This window comes from Protopterus annectens, chromosome 15.part0 (assembly GCF_019279795.1).
Source record: "Protopterus annectens isolate FY-2018-M chromosome 15.part0, PAN1.0, whole genome shotgun sequence".
In the NCBI taxonomy this organism is placed as follows: Eukaryota; Metazoa; Chordata; order Ceratodontiformes; family Protopteridae; genus Protopterus; species Protopterus annectens.
Window position 1 is genome coordinate 7840218 of NC_056749.1, and position 22249 is coordinate 7862466.

The following is a 22249-nucleotide window of genomic DNA, read 5'->3' on the forward strand; positions in this document are numbered from 1 at the left end:
TCTAAAGCCCTGGACTCCCTTTCAGAGGGGAGTGGGTTTTTAGTAGTGGTTGCTGCAACCCCTTTAGGGCCCTGGGAAATAGTTTCTGGATCAGCAGAGTGGGCCTTGTAAAGAAAAAGATGCGAGTCCGGGACCCTGTAGTACCTATCGGGTTTGGCAGGGGCCGGAGGAAGAGTGTCAGGGGTTATGCTAGACTCAGAGTACACATCATCAATGACAGTCAAAACAGGAGGAATAGCCAAAGGTCTATGCTGAGGTAAATGCAGAAAAGTTCTTAATCTTTTCCTGGAGTCAGAGAATTCCTGGCCCTGCCATTTGAAATGCTCTCTCATAGTGTGAAGGGTTCTCCCCGAAGGATAGTTCTTTAGGAGGGGAGGCCGAGGGGATTAATTCATCTGCATCAGAATCCTTGTAGGCCGAAAAAGCCACCTCCTGGTAGTCCGAGAGAGCAGAGCCATCAGAGGCCTCCTCTGAGGAGTGGGGATCAGAGGGCTCAACCCTGGGCCTTTTGTATAGAGGGGGTTGAGAGCCTCTGTCCGGATGGGGTTGAGAACCCCTAATTAAGGAGATAAGGTCCTCTGCTAAAGTTAAAATCTGTGAACTGGTAGAGGGTCCCTGAGGAATAACCCTGGGAGGCATAGCTTTTGTATGTTTAGCAGCTTTAGCCCTGGTGAAAGCCTTTATGGACATGGATGCAGGAGGCCTAGCTGCACCACGTGCTGGTGTAGTTTTGTCTAGAGGAATGGTGTCGGAAGTTTCCAAGACACCAGTTTCTGAGGGAAATTCAATAACCGACTCAGCAGGGGCCTCCGGGGCCGAGGTTGTCGGTTGAGCGGTTTCGGGGGTCGGAAGTACCAAGGACTCGGTTTCAGCCGAGACCGAGACACTCACGGTAGGCCTGGCCGTGGTTTCAGCTGAAACAGCGGCCCGCGTGTGTCGGTCCTTGTCCTTCTGTTTCTTTGTTAAATGTGAAGTTGGAGTCTCCGACGGCATATTGTATGAAAAACTAGCCCCCAAAAATTCCTCTGCAAACTCCGCCCGACGTCTAAGAGTGCGTCGGTTGAAGGAAGCACAGGCTGAACAGGCCGAGACGTCGTGGTCTGGGCCTAGGCAGGGGAGGCAGTAAGAGTGGAAATCCTTATGAGGTATTTGTTTCCCACAAGTTAAGCAATTATTAACTTTATCTGACATCGGCTGAGGCAAGAAAGAGTCCCCAACGGGGTACTTAGCTTTTGAAGTCTTCGGTAGCTGAATTACAGGAGCTGGCCGACCGGCACTTGCGAACTGCTTCTGCTTCGGGCACCACGCGGCAAGAAAGACTGAGGAAGATGGCGTCGGCTGACACTTTTATACCCAGGCGCTCTGACGTCGGGGAGAGGGCGACATCAGCCGACGCCGGACCCAGACTTTGGAATCCGGCCGACCGAAGGGCTGCCTGAGGCAGGACAACCCATATGTGATGACTGCAGATGCATCCTTGAAGGACATCTAGAGATGGGATCTGTACAAAAGGGAAGGAACAAACTGCATAGAAAAAAATGGACTTTGTGGGAACAAAACATGCAGAATAATGTTTGCGGGGAGTGAGGTTTGAGTGGAGGCATGAGCTGAGCAAGTTATGTAATGTTGGAGCAAATTGTTACAAAGAAAGAAAATATGTAATGTATAATGCACAAATATGAAAAAATGTTAACATGGCTTGTTTTCATTTCTGTTAATGTCTGTATGTGTGTGTGTGTGTGTGTGTGTGTGTGTGTGTGTGTGTGTGTGTGTGTGTGTGTAAGACTATGGCTTAAGCGATAAAGGATTTGACAAACAAAGTTCTCCTGTATAGGAACTTGGAAGAATTTATTTTCCTGATGCTACCTTATGAGGCAAATGGCTGTACTTTTGGGGGTTTCTAACTTCAAAACTAGATTTTCAAAGATTTTCCTGTGCAGTTGCCACATATACAGACGGAAGCACATCATCATACTAAGATCACTCGATATGTAGACAGGCTGGAAATACTCACCTTGCTTCCAAGCAGACTCCCTTATTATTATTATGGCCATCTGCAAAACACAGTGCTTTCCTGTTTGCTGACACAACACACCATCATTGTATTGTTTTGTTACTTTTTAAGTCTGTCTTTGAAACTTTATGTGACATAAATTATAACAGTCAAACTTTTCACATTTATAAGATTGCACTGATACAGCACTTTCACTAAATATTTAGGTTCTCTGTGTATATGACCCAGGCATTACCAATACACCTGTAGTCAAAAAATGAGCAGGTTGCAAAGGGTTGATAACTTGCTATTCCAATTATCAAAACCAATGAGATGCTCCTGATTTTAAATGTTGACAATCAGTTTTGCTTACAAAGAGGGAGAACACAGGTGGAGATTTAAAAAAAAAAAAAAAAAAAAAAAAAAAAAAAACAGGTATTTGGATGGATGACTTGCAAGGCTGTGCCTTACTGGGAAAATACTGTCAGTCATGAATGAAACTGATAGGGACTTTATAACCATGCTTTTCCTACTCACAGACTGCTTAACTTCCACCTTTTTAACTTCACCCATCATCAAGGTCTGTCTTGCTGGAACGGAAACTTATTTCTTCAGTCTTGATTATGGAAGGCTGTCGATCTAGTAAAGACATAGGCATCTTGTGGCCCAATTTAAGCTTTTCATACCCTAGAAAGGCACTGAGATTCTGGGCACAATAACCCACCTTTTCATTCAACATGTTGCACTGTCAACAAGTTGTCAACTTTGGAGGTCATCACCAAAGTTACAAAATGCATAACAAATGGTATTTGTTTGGTGGAATCTCTCCCTACAGGAACAATTTACTGATTATTTTTCAGGGAATGCTGTGGATCACTTGAAAAAAAAAAACAATTCCCCCAAAACAATCAGCAAGAATACAAATAACAAAAATACCAAGTAATAGCAATAACAGAAGTGAAGCAAAACTGGAGTGTGTACCATTCTCTCACATAGAACGCCCTCATGAACAAATGATTGTGCACATCCTGTCACAAAACCACACAAATGAAGATGTTAAGGCTGCTCCTGCCTTCCAGCCAAGCATCACAGCCATAACCAAATGGGATAGGTTACTGCAAGCACAAAATGGGAAAACATCTAGTCTTAAAATGGCCAGCACCATCAGCTAAGCTACTACTTACCAATGAGGAAGCTCTACTCTGGCTGCACTAGACATCAGGCCAGAGGGGCAGACAAACACCTGCTGTAAACCCCTATGTACAAGGAATTATACTGCAGCAGTAGTTATTACGCTTTACATCAAGAGTTCTGTAGTCATCACATACCACACTAGTGACCTTGCAGCACAGCAAGTTGTAAGCCAGTAATGGAAAACATTGACTCATTCATATCCAGAATAGTGACTGAAGTGGTTATGCAAGGACCAGCGTTCACCATTATCACCTTCATTTGCAGTTACAGATATCCTTAACGTTTACTGTGTAGTTTTGTTGCTTTGTTCTTGATTTGATGCAGTCTAACAGAAAAAAGCGATGTGCAGCAAGCACAAAGTATTTTCTTGTTAATCTTAATTATTGTGTGTTTGTCAAAAAAATCCCAATTACCTGTACTATAAAAAGATATTCTTAACATCTACTGTGTGGCTTTGTTGCTTAGTTTTTGCCCCCCCCCCCCCCCGCTTTGATTTTTTTTTCTGTCAGCTAGCTACCAGTTACAGGACTGTACTGGGGGGTTATGCTGTAATTTTAATATGGTAGGACACTGAAAACATGGTACATTTGATCTGGTCTAACAGAACAACAAGCATTTTCTGAAGAATAAGAAGTATGAATTGTTAATGTTATTAGATAATTACAGTCCTCAGTGATTCATCGGAAAATAAAAAATTTTTACAACAGACATAGCAAAACTGTGAGCCAACTTCAGGGACGTTTTCTAAAATCAGCTACAGTAAACAGATGAATTCCATAATTAGGCATGTAATCCAAAAAATTAATTTTGGGTTCCCTCTGTAGATTCTAATCATAAGCTGGCAATAATGGAAAACAATGGAGCAGTTAGAGTGGCAGCTGTCAACCTACACTAATGCCTTAACATTCTGAGAGCTCTGCAACACCACCAGCACAGTCCAGTCATCCTCATGATACATTCTGAGAGCTCTGCAACACCACCAGCACAGTCCAGTCATCCTCATGATACATTCTGAGAGCTCTGCAACACCACCAGCACAGTCCAGTCATCCTCATGATACATTCTGAGAGCACTGCAACACCACCAGCACAGTCCAGTCATCCTCATGATCTTCCCATTAAACACAGAACTAAAGATCACACATGCACTGCACCTACCAGGAGCAGGGGGCAGGTCACGAAGGTCAAGAGACTCTCCACGTTCGACTGCTTCAACCATGGAATCCAGGTTCTGAAACATAACAATGGCCTTTAACAGTTTCAGGAATAAACTAGTCATTAATACAAATAAAAACACAAGTCTTTTTATTAAGCAAGTTCATCTGTATGAGCATATTCATTGTAATAACAAATGGACTGCAAAGCTCAGTGTTCTAGTACCATTCATAACAATTAGGAATTACCCAAAGGTGCCTGGTGTATTTTCCACATGGATACCTTCTGTATGGAGCTGGTCTCCTCCCTATGTTATGGCCATCAGTAGGACTTCTGATATAAAAGGGACAGCAGCCTTTTCATCTTCATTTCTTTGTGTGCAAACAAGACTCTCACCAGCTAGTGTCACTCTACTGTCTAGTCAGATAGGATCACTCTGCTGAGATTGGGCCTCTCAAGGTCCTCCCAGAACAACCAGAACACAGCAGTAGTCAAGTGCCTGTATTACTCTAGTGTGATTTCAGCACTGTGGAAAGAGCATTGGATCATTCCAGGGTACTTCCAGTAAGGAACTTGTAACAGGAACAATGATACTTGAATTTAAACCTCTGTTTTCACGGTAATTGTCACATGAACCACTTTGCAGTATCATTCATAATGCTCAGGAAAAATGCTAAACCAATATGCAACTTAGCCATGGTCATATGGTGAAGGGACAAACATCTCGTAAGACATTAATGGCAAATCCCGTGCTGCAGACAGAAAAATGCTCCAGTGTATAATGCACAAAAGTGTATGGATGGAAAGGAAGAATACTTCTTCACAAATGCTTTGCACTGAAGCATTCCAGAAGAAGATAGCTGAGGTGACTGAAGCTCTGCTGGAGTCAGCTATCTGTCGCTGATGGTCATAACAAGTAAAAAGACAATTAGCTAAAAAAACAGACTTGGTTTGAAGACTACCTTGCTCTAACCTACTGCTATAAAGGAAACAAAGACCTTGTCTGTTACTCTGTACTATTTGCTTCTTTACTAATCTAATAGCTTTTATTTGTGGATCGGGTTTAATCCCAATATGCTAATGGCTTCTTTTCAGGAAAGACCTGAGGTAGTACTTTGACTAGGGGAAATTTTGAAACAGCAATGGGGAACTTCCTCTACGGATCATTGTTGTGAGTGGGACCCACTTTGGAGGTGCACTTCCTGTTTCCATTCCAGGTGCAGAGGCGGCCCAGAGAAACAGGGAGGCAGATACAGACAGAAGGAGATGATGGAGTAGTGAAAGAAATGAAGGAGAAAGCAAATATCAAGACTGGAGAAAGTGTGCAGGATTCTGAGGAACTGTTTCAAACCAACCTGTCTGATGGAGATGACTCAGCAACTGATGGATGTGTAATTACAACCCTTCAATCGGGAGGATTGCAGGATGATTTACTTAAAGAAATGGTGCAGACTGAGCCAAAAAATGAAGGAGATGTTTTCTGGGGGGGGGGGGATATTATGGAGAAAATACAAAAGGAGGATGCAGAGACAATCCTGAAGAATAGTGTTGAGATGGAAAAGAAAACATATGCAGAGAAAGTAAAAGAATGAAAAAGCAGAGTAGCAGAAAAGAAGATGGAAAAGAAAACATATGCAGAGAAAATAAAAGAATGCAAAAGCAGAGTAGCAGAAAAGAAGACGGAAGAAAATGAAAAACAGAAGTACCTGGCAAGAATTCAAAGTAAAGAAGCCAAAGAAATGGGCAGGTATGAAGTGTGAGACAATTTAATAGCTCCTTTGGGTGTAAAAGCACATGAGGTATGAGCATTTATTCTTATTAACAGAGAGACATTTAGTGACTTTGCATTTGAGTTTTTTCAATGGAAAACTTTCTTGGAGAATATGAAAAAAAGAAAGCTTTTTACCTGTGGAATCTTTATGTGATAAAAGCATTTAAAAGGAAAACAAAAAGAAGACTAGTGTACAATTCCGAACTGAGGCAGAAAGACACTGAAAGGACATTTAGAAAGGTTTCTGTAAAGAAATACTGGACACTGCAACAGTTTATGACAAAAGGGCTTTATGGACTGGTGGCTGGGATTGTAATATTGTGGTAAAAACAGAGAGAATAAAATATACATATACCAAGCGTAATAAACGTGGATAGGAATGGGGGTGTTGTAAAATACTGGGGACAACCCAAAACATGTCTTTTTTTAAGGAAAAGAAGGACATTTGATAAGTAACTGTGACAAAAGAAAAGGTTATATTTGTGGGGAAATGGGACATGATGCAAAACATGGAACTTCTCATTGTTACATTTGTTAATGCCTGTTATGTACTTCACAGATAAAGATTCTAGTTGTCTACTGATGTACTATGTTCTTCATCTGTAAATATGTTGTAAGTAATTTCTATGTTAAATTGTTAATCGCTATATAATCCAATGTAACTACTGTCTGTTTATTTTACTGTGGAGCTTTTCTCCCTGGGCCTCCGCTGAAAATGGACCCACATCCAGTCGGACACTCCCGGTCAACAAATTTAAATAAATAAATAAATAAATAAATAAATGTGAATTGAAATGTTATAAATATAACAGACTTGGACATTTATGGCAGGATTGCAAAAATGAAAATAACGGTAAGGAAAAAGAAAAAGCAAAGAAAATGAAAGAAAGAAGTAATTTTAGAAGTTGTAGAAATAGAAGAAAAATTGAATGAGAAAAATAAAGCAGGTATAGAATAAGTTTCTGAAATAAGTGAAGAAGACAAACTGGAAGGAAGGAAAAGTGAAAAAAGAATTCTACTGGTAAAAGCGTAAAAAAAGAACATTTAAAGGGATAAGTACAAAAAAAGGAAATGGATGAAAAAGAACTCATATGGCTAATGTCTGGGGAGTGGTATAATGGTTAAGGTGTTTGACTCACAAACACAACATACATAGTTTGATTGTCATATTTGGGAAGGAAAATTGGTTAGGCTTAGAATGGCCTATTAAGAAAACTAATAAATCCACAAAAATGAGTTTAGAGGAGGCAGACCACTTCTTAAAAACACCAAACAAGTTTTTTATTTAATAAACAATAAAATATATAAGCGCTTTCATCTCAATATTCCAAAATTACAGAGACCTCATCAGATACAAATTTTATAACAGCACAGTTTGTTTTAAACCCTGTAAGGATGACATCATATCCTGAAACAGACTTAAAAAGTTTAAAGCAACAGTATGTCCTAAAACAAAATCAGACAGCAGCAGTATTCGAGTTCAAAAGTATATTATATATCATGGATATTTAAAAAAAATTTAAACAATATAATAAAACCAATCCATTTAATATAATATAATTAAATATAGCATTCTATTACTCCAGTAAATATGCTAATAAAAGATAAACAAATGAAATTGTAAAACAGTAAAAGTAATGAAAAGCAAATGAACAGCTTCCACGAGGAATTGAACCCAGGACCTTCTACGTATGAAGCAGATGTAATAACCACTACACTATTACCTTCACATAACCTATTACTACAAGTTCAATGTCTTATAAGGGCTTTTAATTTTAAAAGTCTACTAACAGACAGGTTGTCATTCAGTCCTGGCCAGTACATGGAATTCGGTCTCAACTGCCATGCGAGTTCCAGTTTTTCTAATAGGTAGGACCATGCCCACCCATGAATTCTAGGTCCCACACATTCCAATATAATGAACTTAAATTCATGTTGCAGAAACCCTGTAATATGTCTCGCTAAGGCATTCCCCTTCCCAGCCATCTCGTATGTGTCTAAGATTTTCACTAATTCTGGTTTTAAATTTTCTTTCAGTCTTGCCCGCGTAAAAACATGGGCAGGAAACACAAATAGCACAATAAACGACCCTCTCTGTAGAGCATGTAAATTTGCCTTTAACCCAGACATTTGTTCCATTAATCTCCACACCTTTATCTGTTTCAATAATGTCATTACAAAATTTACACCTACCACATCTGTGCATCAACCCTTTATACTGCTCACCTTTGAGTGTCTTGAATATACTTTTTAAGCAATGTCCTTTCTTGTATACACAAATGTGAGCCTCTCCTAAAATGTCCCTCATAACTTTGTCATTCCTAATAAACTCCCAGTTTTTAGTCAAAATATTCTTTATGTAATTTGCTTCCCTAGTAAATGTTGTTAAAAAAACTATTCTTGTAGGACTTCGGTGTAGCTGATACATATTGTGGTTTCGCTGTTATTATTATTAATAGTGTTGAATCCTGTAGCTTTTAGACATTTTCTAATATTTGTACTACATTAGTATTTTTCATGTTTAAAATAGGGGCAAAATGCCCAAACCTTCTCTTACTGTTCACTTCATTAGCAATTTGGTCTATTAACGAACTTGGATAACCTCTCGAGAAACTTTTAGTTATGTACTCACCATAACTTCAGATGTTTGGGATCCATCTCGCCTACATTCTGACTGATGGGTTCGGAGCCGATCCCTCGGCTCCGACTCGGCACGCTTATGCCAAAGAGCGAAGTCTCTTATTGGCTGAGCTTACTATATCCCAGGATGCACCACTACCAGCCCCCCAGATCTAGTTTGTCCGCATACATGCACACATGCACACCCTGCTTATATAACATCGTCAGATGAAACAAGATAAAACAGTAGAACTCAAAACCGTTCAATCTCTTCTGATCTCCAAGGCAGGGGGAAGGAGGGTGGGTATTAGGAATGTAGGCGAGATGGATCCCAAACATCTGAAGTTATGGTGAGTACATAACTAAAAGATGTTATGTGATCCTATCTCGCCTACATTCTGACTGATGGGACAGCGTCCCTAGCACCTGAATCCTGGGTGGCTCACTGGAAAACACTCCTGAGTACCGTGGAACCAAATGAAGCTCGTCCTCTAGATGCCACATCCAATTTGTAGTGGGAAATGAAAGTGTGCGGATTGGACCAAGTAGCCGCAGCACAAATTTCCGATATAGCGAGCTTGGAATGAAAAGCTATAGAAGTAGCCATAGCCCTGGTAGAATGAGCTTTGATGGATGTTGTAAGTTGCTTATTCAAGAAGAATAAGCCTGAGTTATGCAATCTCTGATCCATTTGGAGATAGTAGCTTTTGATGGTTTGGCCCAATTTATTATCTGAGAAGGACACAAACAACTGGTCTGACTTACGAAGTTGCTGAGTCCTGTCTAAATAGAAGCGTAATTGCCTGTGAACATCCAATTTATGGAGAGTGTATTCTGCTTCATTGGAGAATTTTGGGAAGAAAACTGGTAGCTCTAGAGATTGTTGGAGACAGAAACTAGAACAGACCTTTGGGACAAAGGATGGATTAGGCCTAAGTGATACTCTATCCTTGTGGAAAATCAAGTACGGTGGCTTAATAGACAGGGCTTGAAGCTCTGAAACTCTTCTTGCAGAGGTAATTGCAACTAAGAAGGCAGTTTTCCAAGACAGATATTTTAACTCACATGTAGCAGCCGGTTCGAAAGGGGAAGATGTTAATGCGCGAAGCACCAAATCAAGATCCCACGGAGGTGCAGGATGAAAAATTGGGGGTCTTAATAGGTTCGCACCTTTAATGAAAGTTTTGCATAGTCTGCTGCTCATCAAAGGAGGATCCATGGATTCGTGGAATTTAGAGATAGCCGCTAGTTGGACTTTAATAGTTGAGACAGAAGATCCTTGATTAAACAGGGATGTTAAGAATTTCAAAACCTCTGGGACAGGAGCAGTGATAGGGTCTAAGCCCTTGAGTTGAGCCCAGATAGCAAACCTCTTCCACTTACTGAGGTACAATTTGTTAGTGGTGGGTTTGTGGGCCGAAGATAAAATGTGAACAACTTCCGGGTCTAGTGTGTGTCTTCTAACTAAAGTCGGAAGTGGAGGAGCCAAGCTGTCAATTTCAAAGATTGAAGGGACTGATGCCGATGTCCCGACTGATGGATTAGCAAGTCCGGAATTAGGTCTAAAGTCCACGGATCGTCCACCGCATGCTTCTTCAGGTAAGGAAACCATACCTGACGAGGCCAGAATGGGGCAATCAGTATCATTGAGGACCCCAATTGAGAAGCTTTTTGAATAACTTTGGGGAGAAGTGGAATTGGAGGAAAGGCATAGAGTAGCCCCGTTGGCCAAGGTTGCGCTAGAGCATCCATAGCTGGTACTCCCTGATGTGGGATCAAGGAGAAGAACCTTTGGCACTTGGTGTTTAGTGGAGTTGCAAATAGGTCGCAGCACGGCGTCCCCCATCTCCTGAAAACCTGAGCTGCTACGGTGTGGTTTAGAGACCACTCGTGAGGAGAGAGAATTGTCCTGCTTAATTTGTCCGCCAATACATTTGACTTTCCCGGGATGTGGGTCGCTACCAAGAAGCGGTTGGTAGCTACAGCCCATTCCCACACTCTCATGGCCTCTCTGCAAAGGGGGTACGATCTGGTCCCTCCTTGTTTGTTCAGATACCAGACCACCGACATGTTGTCTGTGTGGATGGCGATGATGCCCTGAGGAAGAAACTTGTGTAAGGCCTGTAGGGATAGAAGTACAGCCCTCATCTCCAACACGTTGATGTGGAGGAGAGCTTCATCTGGAAGCCAGGAGCCCTGAACTAGCCTGCCCAGACAATGCCCCCCCCCACCCTATCTGGGAGGCATCTGTCGTCAGGGTAACCACTGGAGAGGGAAGAACAAAGGGGCTTCCTTGATCCAAATTGGATGTCTGAAGCCACCAGCGAAGGTCCCTTTTGCATATTTCCGTAATCATGATGTGATGATTGAGGGGAAGATCCTGAAAGGACCATTGAGTTGACAATAGCCACTGAAGAATCCTCATGTGCAATCTTGCCAGAGGAACTAAAAGAACCGTGGCAGACATTGAGCCTAAGACTTGTAGAACCATCCTGGCTGGGGCTTTGGATCTCGAGATCAGAGCTTGAACTTGGCCCTGTAAAGTTTGGATCCTTTCGGCAGGAAGAAAGACGCATCAATCTTGAGTCTATCTCTGCTCCTATGAACTTTATGCGTTGAGAGGGCAGCAAGACAGACTTTGACCAATTGAATGTAATCCCCAGGGTAATACCCAGGAGATGGTGGCTTTGAGGTTGTCCATTAGTAGATGCCTGGTGGTGGCAGTCAGGAGCCAGTCGTCCAGATAGGGAAACACTTGGAATCCAAGACTTCTCAGGTGAGCCGTCACTACTGCCAAACACTTGGTGAACACCCTGGGGCTGTGGTGAGACCAAAGGGCAGAGCGCAAAATTGGTAATGACTGACTCCCAGGCTGAAGCGCAGATACCTCCTGGACGCCTGATGTATCGGTATGTGATAATAGGCGTCCTTGAGGTCTATGGAGCACATCCAAACATCCTTCTCCAACAATGGGAGAATGGATTGTAATGTGACCATTCGAATTTGGATTTCGTGACGGATTGGTTCAGTCTGCTGAGATCCAATATTGGTCTCAGGTCCCCTGTCTTTTGGCACTAAAAGAACCTGGAGTAATTTCCTGATCCGATCTGGTCTGTGGGGACCGGTTGGATGACTCCTTTTTCTAGCAGCTTTAAAGCTTCTGCGGCTGCCATTTCCCTTTGACTGGGTGGTGGGTCCGGGATTCTTTTGGACGGTGGGGGCGAGTATGTGAATGGGATGGTGTAACCTCCGGCAATGATCCGGCACCCATCTGTCCTGAGTGATTGACTCCCAGGCTTTTAGGTGCTTGGCAACAACACCCGACTGGCTCTGGAGCAGCACAGCCGGGCAATCCCTCATGACGTGTGGGAGGCTGAAGAGCCACGAAAGGACTCGCGGTCTCCAGAATTGCGGGGCCCTCTGCCGCCTCTGGGACGGCGTCTCCCTGAAAAATTTCCCGTCCTCTGCCTCTGGAAGGGGAATCTTCCTGCTGTTGGGAGAAAAACTTACGGGATTTGCGGAACCACATTTTCCCCCCTCCTTTAGCCTTGGGGTAAGGCCGAAAGGGAGTGGAATAACGGGCACCTACGGCAGATAAAGTTTTTCCCTCTTGCTCACAGCGGGTAAGGGTGTCTTTAACCTTGGGTCCAAACAAGGAGGACCCATCAAAGGGAGCGTCGGCGAAGGAAGACTTGAAGGCCTCCGCAAACTGACACAAGCGGAGCCAGGCTTGTCTCCGTACAGCCACGCCTGTGCCTGCCGCTCTACCCGCCCCTTCGGCCGCATAGGAAATGAGCCTCATGGACGAGTTAGAAATTGACGTAAGGATAGCCAACTGAGAGCTAACCGACTGGGCTAGCTGCTCAGGTAGGTTACCCCAGAGGGAATCTGACAACTCCTTGACCAGATCCCTCTGAAGCCTGGTAAAATGTGCCAAATAATTCGGAGACCTTAAAGTAAAGGCCGCTGAAGTCAGGGTGCGCTTCCCGTACCTGTCCATACTCCTAGACTCCTTATTAGGAGGATGGATGGACGTTGAAGCCTCTGCCACGTCCTGTTGTGTAGCAGATGCCACCACCATGGCATCTACAGCCACGCCTTTAGTGAGGAACTCCTTCTCGGGGGGAGCAGACAAAAATTTATTTGGACGAGAAGGGACTGGTTCCACGGTATCTGGATGTTCCCACGCCCTTCGACAAACTAAATCCAGAAGCTCGTCGAAGGGCGGAGACACCCAGGAGGCGGAGGGCTGAGCCCCAAAGGCCTTGAGGAGCACTGACTCATCAGCAGAGGGGGGTTTGGATATCCAGCCGCCTCGTTGTTTGAGGATCTCTAAGATGTCTGCAAAGGAGACATCATCCGAGGATGACTTCGGGGACCCCTCTGCATCATCAAGATCAGTGTCTGATGTAATAGACTCGGGGGAGTCCACGTGCTTCCTCTTGCACGATCTCTTCCTTGGGGGTTCCTCCGAAGACAACTCCAAAGAACCCTCAGGAGGAGGGGAACCCCCAATGGGGGTAACCTCAGGCCCCGGGGCTCCGCTGACTACGGACAGGGAACTGCCAAAGACCCAGTCTCCACGCCCAGGAAGGTGCCGGTAAAGCCGAGAGATGGCGAAGAGGACTTGGCCAAGGCACTCCTCATGGCTCTGAAAGCCGGACCCCCAGAATCCTGGGAGTGTCCGGTCCCCGGAGCCGTGATAGCCGACGGAAGTCCCGCAGCAAGCACCGAGGGGAGGCTCGGAACCGAAAGCATAGGTCCCAAACATCACCCCGGGTCCAGCCGAACAAGTCCGCGTACCAAACTCGGACCCGAAGGCCCGGTTGGAGTAAGGGTCGGAGCCGACCCTGAGATCTCCACCGGCTCCAACAGCACCTGCTCCGACGGAGCCGAAGCAGTCGGAGGAGGAATGGCAATGGGGTGGGCCAAGGTCATCGGCTCCGAAGCTAACTGGGTCGGAACCGAAACAAATTTTTGGAAGACTGGGGACTGGAACAGTCTTTGGAGCACCCTGTCTATATCAGAATCTGACATCCTCGAAGACCGAGAGGAAACAGAACGGGTTCGAGACGGCCTCTCCAACGGCCCCAAAGGACTAGGGGACCGGCTCCGAGGTGAGTCAATGACTATCGGCGCCGAAGGAATACACACAGCAGATTCCATCGGTGCCGAGGTGGACTTCGGCGCCGAGGAGGAAGTGTCTGAGCGGGCGACCCTTGTCGGCTCCGAGACCAGTGGAGCCGACGAAGGTGACTCGCCTCTCGATGCCCCAGCCATCGGCTCCGAAGCCAGAGGAGTCGAGACTGGTGGCATCGAGGCAGACCGTTCCATCCTCGGCTCCGAAGTCCTTGGAGCCGAAGGAGAGGCCTGCCTATGTCTCTTGGCGGTCGGATCCGACGGACTGGTCGGAACCGATGCCCTTTTCTTTTTAGCCGGAGAAGGAGAGGATGCCAAGGCTTCTTCAAAAGAAGGTTTAATTAACCCCTTAAGAATTAATTTATTTTTCCTCTCCTGGAGGACCCTTGAGGAAAAAGCGTGACACACGCTGCATGACTCCTGTAAGTGTTTTGCACCTAGACAATACACACAGAGCGAGTGATCGTCTGTGATGGACATTTTAAAACTGCATTTGGTGCATTTTTTAAAGCCCGAAGGCCTAGGATTTTGAGACATTATGGAAAGTGATTTTGACACACCCAAAACAAAATACAACTGACTTTCCGATAACACTTCCTAATAATAGGTTTTCAAATAACAAGGGTATTTTGAAACCCTGTAAGTTTTTTAAGAAGGTTGACTGACCTGGAAGGCCCTAGAATGAAGAAGGCCTACCAAACACAACCCAATCACACAACAAGTCTTAACCAACTCCAAACACACACAAAGAGAATAATAATGAACAATAGCTGTTAAAACAGCTTTTTTGTGAATAGAACACGAAATTCCTGACAGAAAAAGATAGTAGAATTACTACTTAGCTCAGCCAGCTCGAGACCACGTCTTCGCAGATTAGCGGCAAACGAGATCTGGGGGACTGGTAGTGGTGCATCCTGGGATATAGTAAGCTCAGCCAATAAGAGACTTCGCTCTTTGGCATAAGCGTGCCGAGTCGGAGCCGAGGGATCGGCTCCGAACCCATCAGTCAGAATGTAGGCGAGATAGGATCACATAACATCATTTGTTTCAGCAAATTACACTCCTCAATGTATGTCTCCCATGCAGTTGTCATACGGACAGCACGGACAAACTGCCCCTTTACAACTGCCTGTATTTGTTTGAATGGGTGACAACTACTAAAATGTAAAAAAAAAACTATTGGAGTATGTATTTTTACGGAAAAGTTTTTGCTAGAAACCTGTTCCCAATGTCATCCTTCGTTAAAAGGACGTCCAAGTATGCTATACTTGTATCATTTATTGAATATGTGAATTTTAGAAAACTAGTTGTGGTGTTAATATATTCCAGGAAAGCATTCAATGCATCTCTAAGGTCCATTCCACAATATAAACATATCCAAATAACGCATGTATGTCTTACAAAACTGAAAATATTCAGATGTCTTTAAATACAGTTTTTCCCACTCAAGCATGACAATATTGGCATACAGGCCCCCACAAGCGGAACCCATTTCCACTCCCTCTTTCTGAAGGAAATATTGTCCTTCAAATAATATGAAGTTGTTCCTTAATATTAAACCAGCAGCTGTTCAAAAAGGTTAACCCTATCCTGTGCTAGTTTTTTAGAATGGAGATATTCACAAAACCACTGTGAACCAATGTCATGTGGTATCACACTGTACAGGTTAACCATATCAATAGTGACCAACAGGTATTTTTTACTATAACTGATGTCATTAATCTTCCTTAAAAAGTCCCACAAATCTATACAGACAATAGGCTCATCCCATACAAGTTTACTTAATTCCTTGTCCAAACACTTTGCCAAGGGGTAGGTAATAGAGCCTCTGGCGTCCACAACAGGCCGCATAGCTGGTTGGTACATATCCTTATGTATTTATGGAATACCAAAAATACATGGGATAGTGGGAAAATCTATCATGAGGTAGTGCAACTCATTAATAGTGATTAAACCATCAATAAACATGTCTTGCATGAAACTTTATTTCTCCTATAAGCTACATTCTTTCCATTCAAGGAGCTCATAGTATATGTGTCAGTGTTCAAGATCTCATGCATCTTATTATTATAATCCACTTCATTCATAATTACTACCCCCCACCCTTGTCTGGTTTCATTATTCTCACTCCATTGTTATGGAGCAGGAATTCAAGCTCAAAATTCTCTTCCAAACTCAAGTTCATATGTATCCTGTTCCCATTCCAGACTTTTTTGTGTAACTCTCTTAAATCGAGTTTGCACACCCTTTCATAAGAAATTAAGGTGGGGTGTAGTGGTGGATTATATGTGCTTGAAATCCTGAAAGGGTCACTAACTGATTCAATTTTATTAAACAGAACATTCAAATTTAATTTCCTGATATAAAGTTTTAAGTCCATTAATGTATGGATTAAATCAAAAGATCTATCAGGAACAAAAGTAAATCCTTTTATAAAAATGTCACACACAGTTTCATTCACCGCCGACTACACGTGGAAATCTGTTCACCATTTAGGATCAAGAGTGAAAAGCATTGTAAAATTGGTTATTCCTTCCCTCCAGGCAGGCATCACTCGGGATCGAAAACCTACGAGGTCCACACCTATTTTTGTGGTTTTATTACACACAGTTTCATTCAAAATCAAGTCTGAAAAATTGTACACTTTGAAATCATTCTCTGAATTGTTACATAATTTTAATAGTGGTAAGGCATAATGCCCCCCCCCCCTCCATTTTTCTCAGATATTAATGTCACTATCTCCCTCTCCAGGAGTTCCTGGTCATTCCCACATTGTTGGATGTACCTCTCCTCGACTGGTAGTTGTTGAAACGACCCCTCCCCCGAGTTTGTTGGAACGTCTGCTGGTTCTTTATTCGTTCCGACCTTCTCGGGAGGGGGATGTTCTTTGTCTAAAAAATCTTCGTCAAATGTATCTAGGTCGTTGATTTTATCATTATTAGCCATACCATCATTATTGTCAGACCCTTCCCACCCTCTTTTGTTGTGTTGCCATTCTTGGGATGGGGGGGGGGGGTCTAGGGTATGCTGTATGGTTAGCATACTCTCTCTCATCCCTGACAATAATTAAAAATAAAAAATTGAAAAAGCTTAACATTTGTTCATCTACAGTCCGAAATATACGGCAATATTCAAACTTGTTAGCAGAAAAAGCTGGGTTTTGGGTAATTGACTTGTCCATAAATGTTACTTTATTATTTAAAGTCTCAATAACAGTACTATTGTAGTCAATTACCATTTGCATATACTCTAACCCAACTTAGTCAAAAAATTCAATAAGTTCTTTGTAAAAATCTGAGCCTGCAACAAGCCCAGTCGGATAATGCCACATACGAAGGCCCTTAGGAACAGTTGTTTGCAATTTCTTTATCTTAAGTAGACAGTGATCCAGTTCGCTCAGTTGGTCATGTAAACTAGTTTTACTATTTTTACTCTTGTTAGTTAAGCAACCATTATTCTTTAACCAGTCTGTTAGCAATGCCATATTAGATACGTACGTATTCACTACTATGTTACTTCTAAAATTATTATTTACCTCTAGTTGTCCACCTTCCATTTGTGTAGACAGAACAGTCATCCCAACTGCTGAAGGTTGCCTTTCTGCTCTCTCAGTAGACTTGTTTAACACTGCCGCTGTATTATGTTGAATAGAAGTACAAGATAAGTTACAAGCTTCGCTCAAACCCCCTGGGGTGGGGTGAACAGTAACTTGAGACAAACCCTGCTGCTCCAAATGATCCATCCTTTCCATAAGTTGCTGGATTAAAATGGTTAAATCCAGTGTTGCATTGTTTGATGTTCCACTCGACTGCTGCTATGAAACAGCAAGTGAAGTGAAAAATTGGAACTCGCATGGCAGTTGAGACTGAATTCCATGTACTGGCCAGGACTGAATGACAACCTGTCTATTAGTAGCCTTTTAAAATTAAAAGCTCTTATAAGACATTGAACTTGTAGTAATAGGGTATGTGAATGTAATAGTGTAGTGGTTATTACACCTGCTTCATATGTAGAAGGTCCTGGGTTCAATTCCTAGTGGAAGCTGTTCATTTGCTTTTCATTGTTTTTACTGTTTTACAATTTAATTTGTTTATCTTTTATTAGCATATTTACTGGGGTAATAGAATGCTATATTTAATTATATTATATTAAATGGATCAGTTTTATTATATTGTTTAAATTTTTTTAAAATATCCATGATATATAACATACATTTGAACTAGAATACTGCTGCTATCCGATTTTGTTTTAGGACATACTGTTGCTTTAAACTTTTTAAGTCTGTTTCAGGATATGATGTTATTCTTACAGAGTTTAAAACAAACTGGGCTGTTTTAAAATTTGTATCTAATGAAGTCTCTGTAATTTTGGAATATTGAGACGAAAGCACTTATATATTTTATTGTTTATTAAATAAAAAACGTGCTTGGTGGTTTTAAGAAGTGGTCTGCCTCCTCTACACTCATTTTTGTGGATTTATTCGTTGATTTGGTTTTGAATATTAAGACAACTAGCCCAGTAGTTAGCTATAAATTTATGAAACTATGAATCTAAGGAAAAGGGAAAATGAACATTTTAGAGTGCTTTCTATAAATGTGAATAGTATTAAGAATATAGTAAAAATAGAAATTTTAGAGTACTGTAATACATGTGATGTAGATGCAATTTCAGTAGAAGACGCACTATTTTTAACAAATGAATAAAGATCACAAACAAAGAAACTATTGGAAGGAAAGAATCTAATTTGGGAAATGAGAGATGTTCTGGAATAACCATATTCTGTAGAAATACACTAAATGTATTAGATACAACTTCAGCAAAAATGAGAAGACGAGAAACTGTAGATTTAAAATGGAAAGAACAGTGTACGTAATTATAACATTGTATGCTTATACTAACTGTACGTAATTATAACACTGTATGCTTATACTAACTGTACGTAATTATAACACTGTATGCTTATACTAACTGTACGTAATTATAACATTGTATGCTTATACTAACTGCACGTAATTATAACATTGTATGCTTATACTAACTGTACGTAATTATAACACTGTATGCTTATACTAACTGTACGTAATTATACCACTGTATGCTTATACTAACTGTACGTAATTATAACACTGTATGCTTATAGTAACTGTACGTAATTATAACATTGTATGCTTATACTAACTGTACGTAATTATAACACTGTATGCTTATACTAACTGTACGTAATTATAACACTGTATGCTTATACTAACTATACGTAATTATAACATTGTATGCTTATACTAACTGTACGTAATTATAACATTGTATGCTTATACTAACTGTACGTAATTATAACACTGTATGCTTATAGTAACTGTACGTAATTATAACATTGTATGCTTATACTAACTGTACGTAATTATAACACTGTATGCTTATACTAACTGTACGTAATTATAACACTGTATGCTTATACTAACTGTACGTAATTATAACATTGTATGCTTATACTAACTGTACGTAATTATAACACTGTATGCTTATACTAACTGTACGTAATTATAACAATGTATGCTTATACTAACTTTACGTAATTATAACATTGTATGCTTATACTAACTGTACGTAATTATAACATTGTATGCTTATACTAACTGTACGTAATTATAACACTGTATGCTTATACTAACTGTACGTAATTATAACACTGTATGCTTATACTAACTGTACGTAATTATAACATTGTATGCTTATACTAACTGTACGTAATTATAACATTGTATGCTTATACTAACTGTAAAGGGGAAAGCTTATTACATCAGAGATAAATATGATAACAGGAAACTAACTGATTTAAGAAACAAGCATTAAAATAAAGGAGATTATATACAAAAATGTTACAAGTTATAAGATGTGGTAAATTAAAACTCTAAATTCATGGACTTACAAAATGGGTATGTATAGAACTGAAACGGATTATTTTATAGTATCAGAATGTTTAGTTATAGCAGAAAGGAGGTAGTTGAAACAGGATTTTCTGATCATCTTGAAATATGGCTAGAGATAAAAGGGAGCAAGGAATATATAAAAATAGGCAAAGGAATAAAAAGGAAAAATGAGAAAGCATGGAGTGAAGGAATACATTAGCAATATAGTTATAGAAATATATTAGTATGAGAGCATTTTATAAAAATTCTTATGAATGGTGGGTGATGCTTAGGACAAATATAAAAATGGGTTTTTAGAATGACAATATATAACAATGCACTGGAAGATTTACAACATAATGATAGGAAGCATTTTGGAACTCCCCAACCATCTAGACTATCTACAACTAACCACTGCTCACAAGTTAATATTCTCCCCTGATAAATGCACAGCCCTAAAAAACATCCTTCCTCCATACATCCCAAACAGATCTCTGAGATCTGAACACCAAAATCTAATCTCTATCCAAAAACCCAAACGTCCCGCTGGCCAGCATCTACTCTCCTTCTCCCTAGGTAAAAAATGGAACGCTCTGCCTCCTTCACTTAGGACTATACCCAACACTGAATCCTTCAAGACCCAACTCTTCCTTCACATATCTTCCAAATGGAAATGCTCCTGCCTTCACCCCACATAAAATACTGGGATCCCACTAGGCTCTCCTAACTCCCATTCCACTATACTCTCTTACTTATTCTTATTGTTCCAAAGATCCAGAACTAGCAGACTCCAAGCATGTAAATATTGTAATCATATAAAAAAAAAAAAAAAATTTTCACTTGTAACTTTTATTGCATTGTATTACTGATGGAGCTTTTTCTCACCTTGTATTTTAACCTTTATTGTATTGTATGTCACTTTGTAACCTGATTTGTACTTTAACCTTTATTGTATTAATTGCTGATGGAGCTTTTCTCCCCTTGTATTTTAACCTTTATTGTATTGTATGTCACTTTGTAACCTGATTTGTACTTTAACCTTTATTGTATTAATTGCTGATGGAGCTTTTCTCCCCTTGTATTTTAACCTTTATTGTATTGTATGTCACTTTGTAACCTGATTTGTACTTTAACCTTTATTGTATTAATTGCTGATGGAGCTTTTCTCCCCTTGTATTTTAACCTTTATTGTATTGTATGTCACTTTGTAACCTGATTTGTACTTTAACCTTTATTGTATTAATTGCTGATGGAGCTTTTCTCCCCTTGTTTTTAAGCTTTATTGTATTGTATTGCTTATGGAGCCTTTCTCCCCGGGCCTCCACTGAAAATGGGCACTTCTTGGCCCAGTGGACTTCCCCGGTAATCAAACTGATAATAATAATAAAATGTATGACATAAATCAAGAAAAAATGAAAGAATTGTTATACAAGCAAAGATATCTTTAACAAGGAAAAAGAGAAGCATCAAGTTACTAGAGCAGATCGGCAAAGGAAGATGCTAGTGTAACGACAAAACAATGTAAAAGGAGAAACAGAACGGAAGATATGAACAGTGTAGTGCAACATGTACAAGAAACATTTAAAGAAAAAGAAGGTAGTGAAAAAACATGGAAATTAAAAAAGTTAATGAAAGCAGACTTCTTTAAATGAGCTAAATAAAGTATTAAGGCAAGTATTCAGCTACAGGCACAGATGGAATAAGGTATAAAATGTATAAAAAATATTTTTTGCCAATCCCTTAAATTTTTAAAGATTCTGAATGAATGGTCAAATGAAGATTTTATGTATAAAGAATTATGCAGTGGAATACTTAAATTCATATGGAATAAGGAACATAGAAAATAATTTTAAAAAATGGAGTCCAATTGTATTAAATAATGACTATAAGATCTTTATGAAAATAATATGAGAGAGATTACATTAAAATGGGAAATAAGGAAGATACCATATAAAGTATAAAGGGGAACTACTGTTAATTATTGATAGAGAAATTGTGGCTGATATTATGAACAGAAAAGAAGCAAAAATCATGATATGAGACCTTAATAAGGCATTTGACACAATTGGACATGAAATCTTATGGGTAATAATGAAAGTATATGTGAGAAAGTTGGGAAATTATATACATTAGCATACAGTAATAATAAAGTAAAACTACTTGTAAATAGCTAGTTAACCAAGAGGCACATATGAATTGTGACAGGGATGTCCAATGAATTGTACACTCTATGCATTAGCTATGAATGAGATAGTATGTGGAATTCATTACAAAATGAAGGAGGCAGGGTACATAACACCTGAAGGGTTAACAATTCCAGTTCTGTTAACATATACAGATGACATTATAAAACTGAAAAAAACAAAATTTGGATAAAAGAAGTAATGTTGTATCTTTCGGCTTTTCCCGATTAGGGGTCGCCACAGCAGAACTCCGGTCCGCTAATGATTGGCAGTAGATTTTTACGTACCGA

The 22249-nt window shown here is 40.6% G+C and overlaps 1 protein-coding gene across 1 annotated transcript in view; it reads right to left on the bottom strand.

Moving 5' to 3' along the window:
- The window catches only part of CC2D1A (coiled-coil and C2 domain containing 1A), a 3016164-nt gene that overhangs the window by 2395101 nt on the left and 598814 nt on the right, over nucleotides 1-22249 (bottom strand). The window contains exon 9 of the mRNA XM_044057686.1: nucleotides 4345-4417. Coding sequence (XP_043913621.1) covers nucleotides 4345-4417 — 73 coding nt within the window. The remainder of the gene's footprint in view (nucleotides 1-4344; nucleotides 4418-22249) is intronic.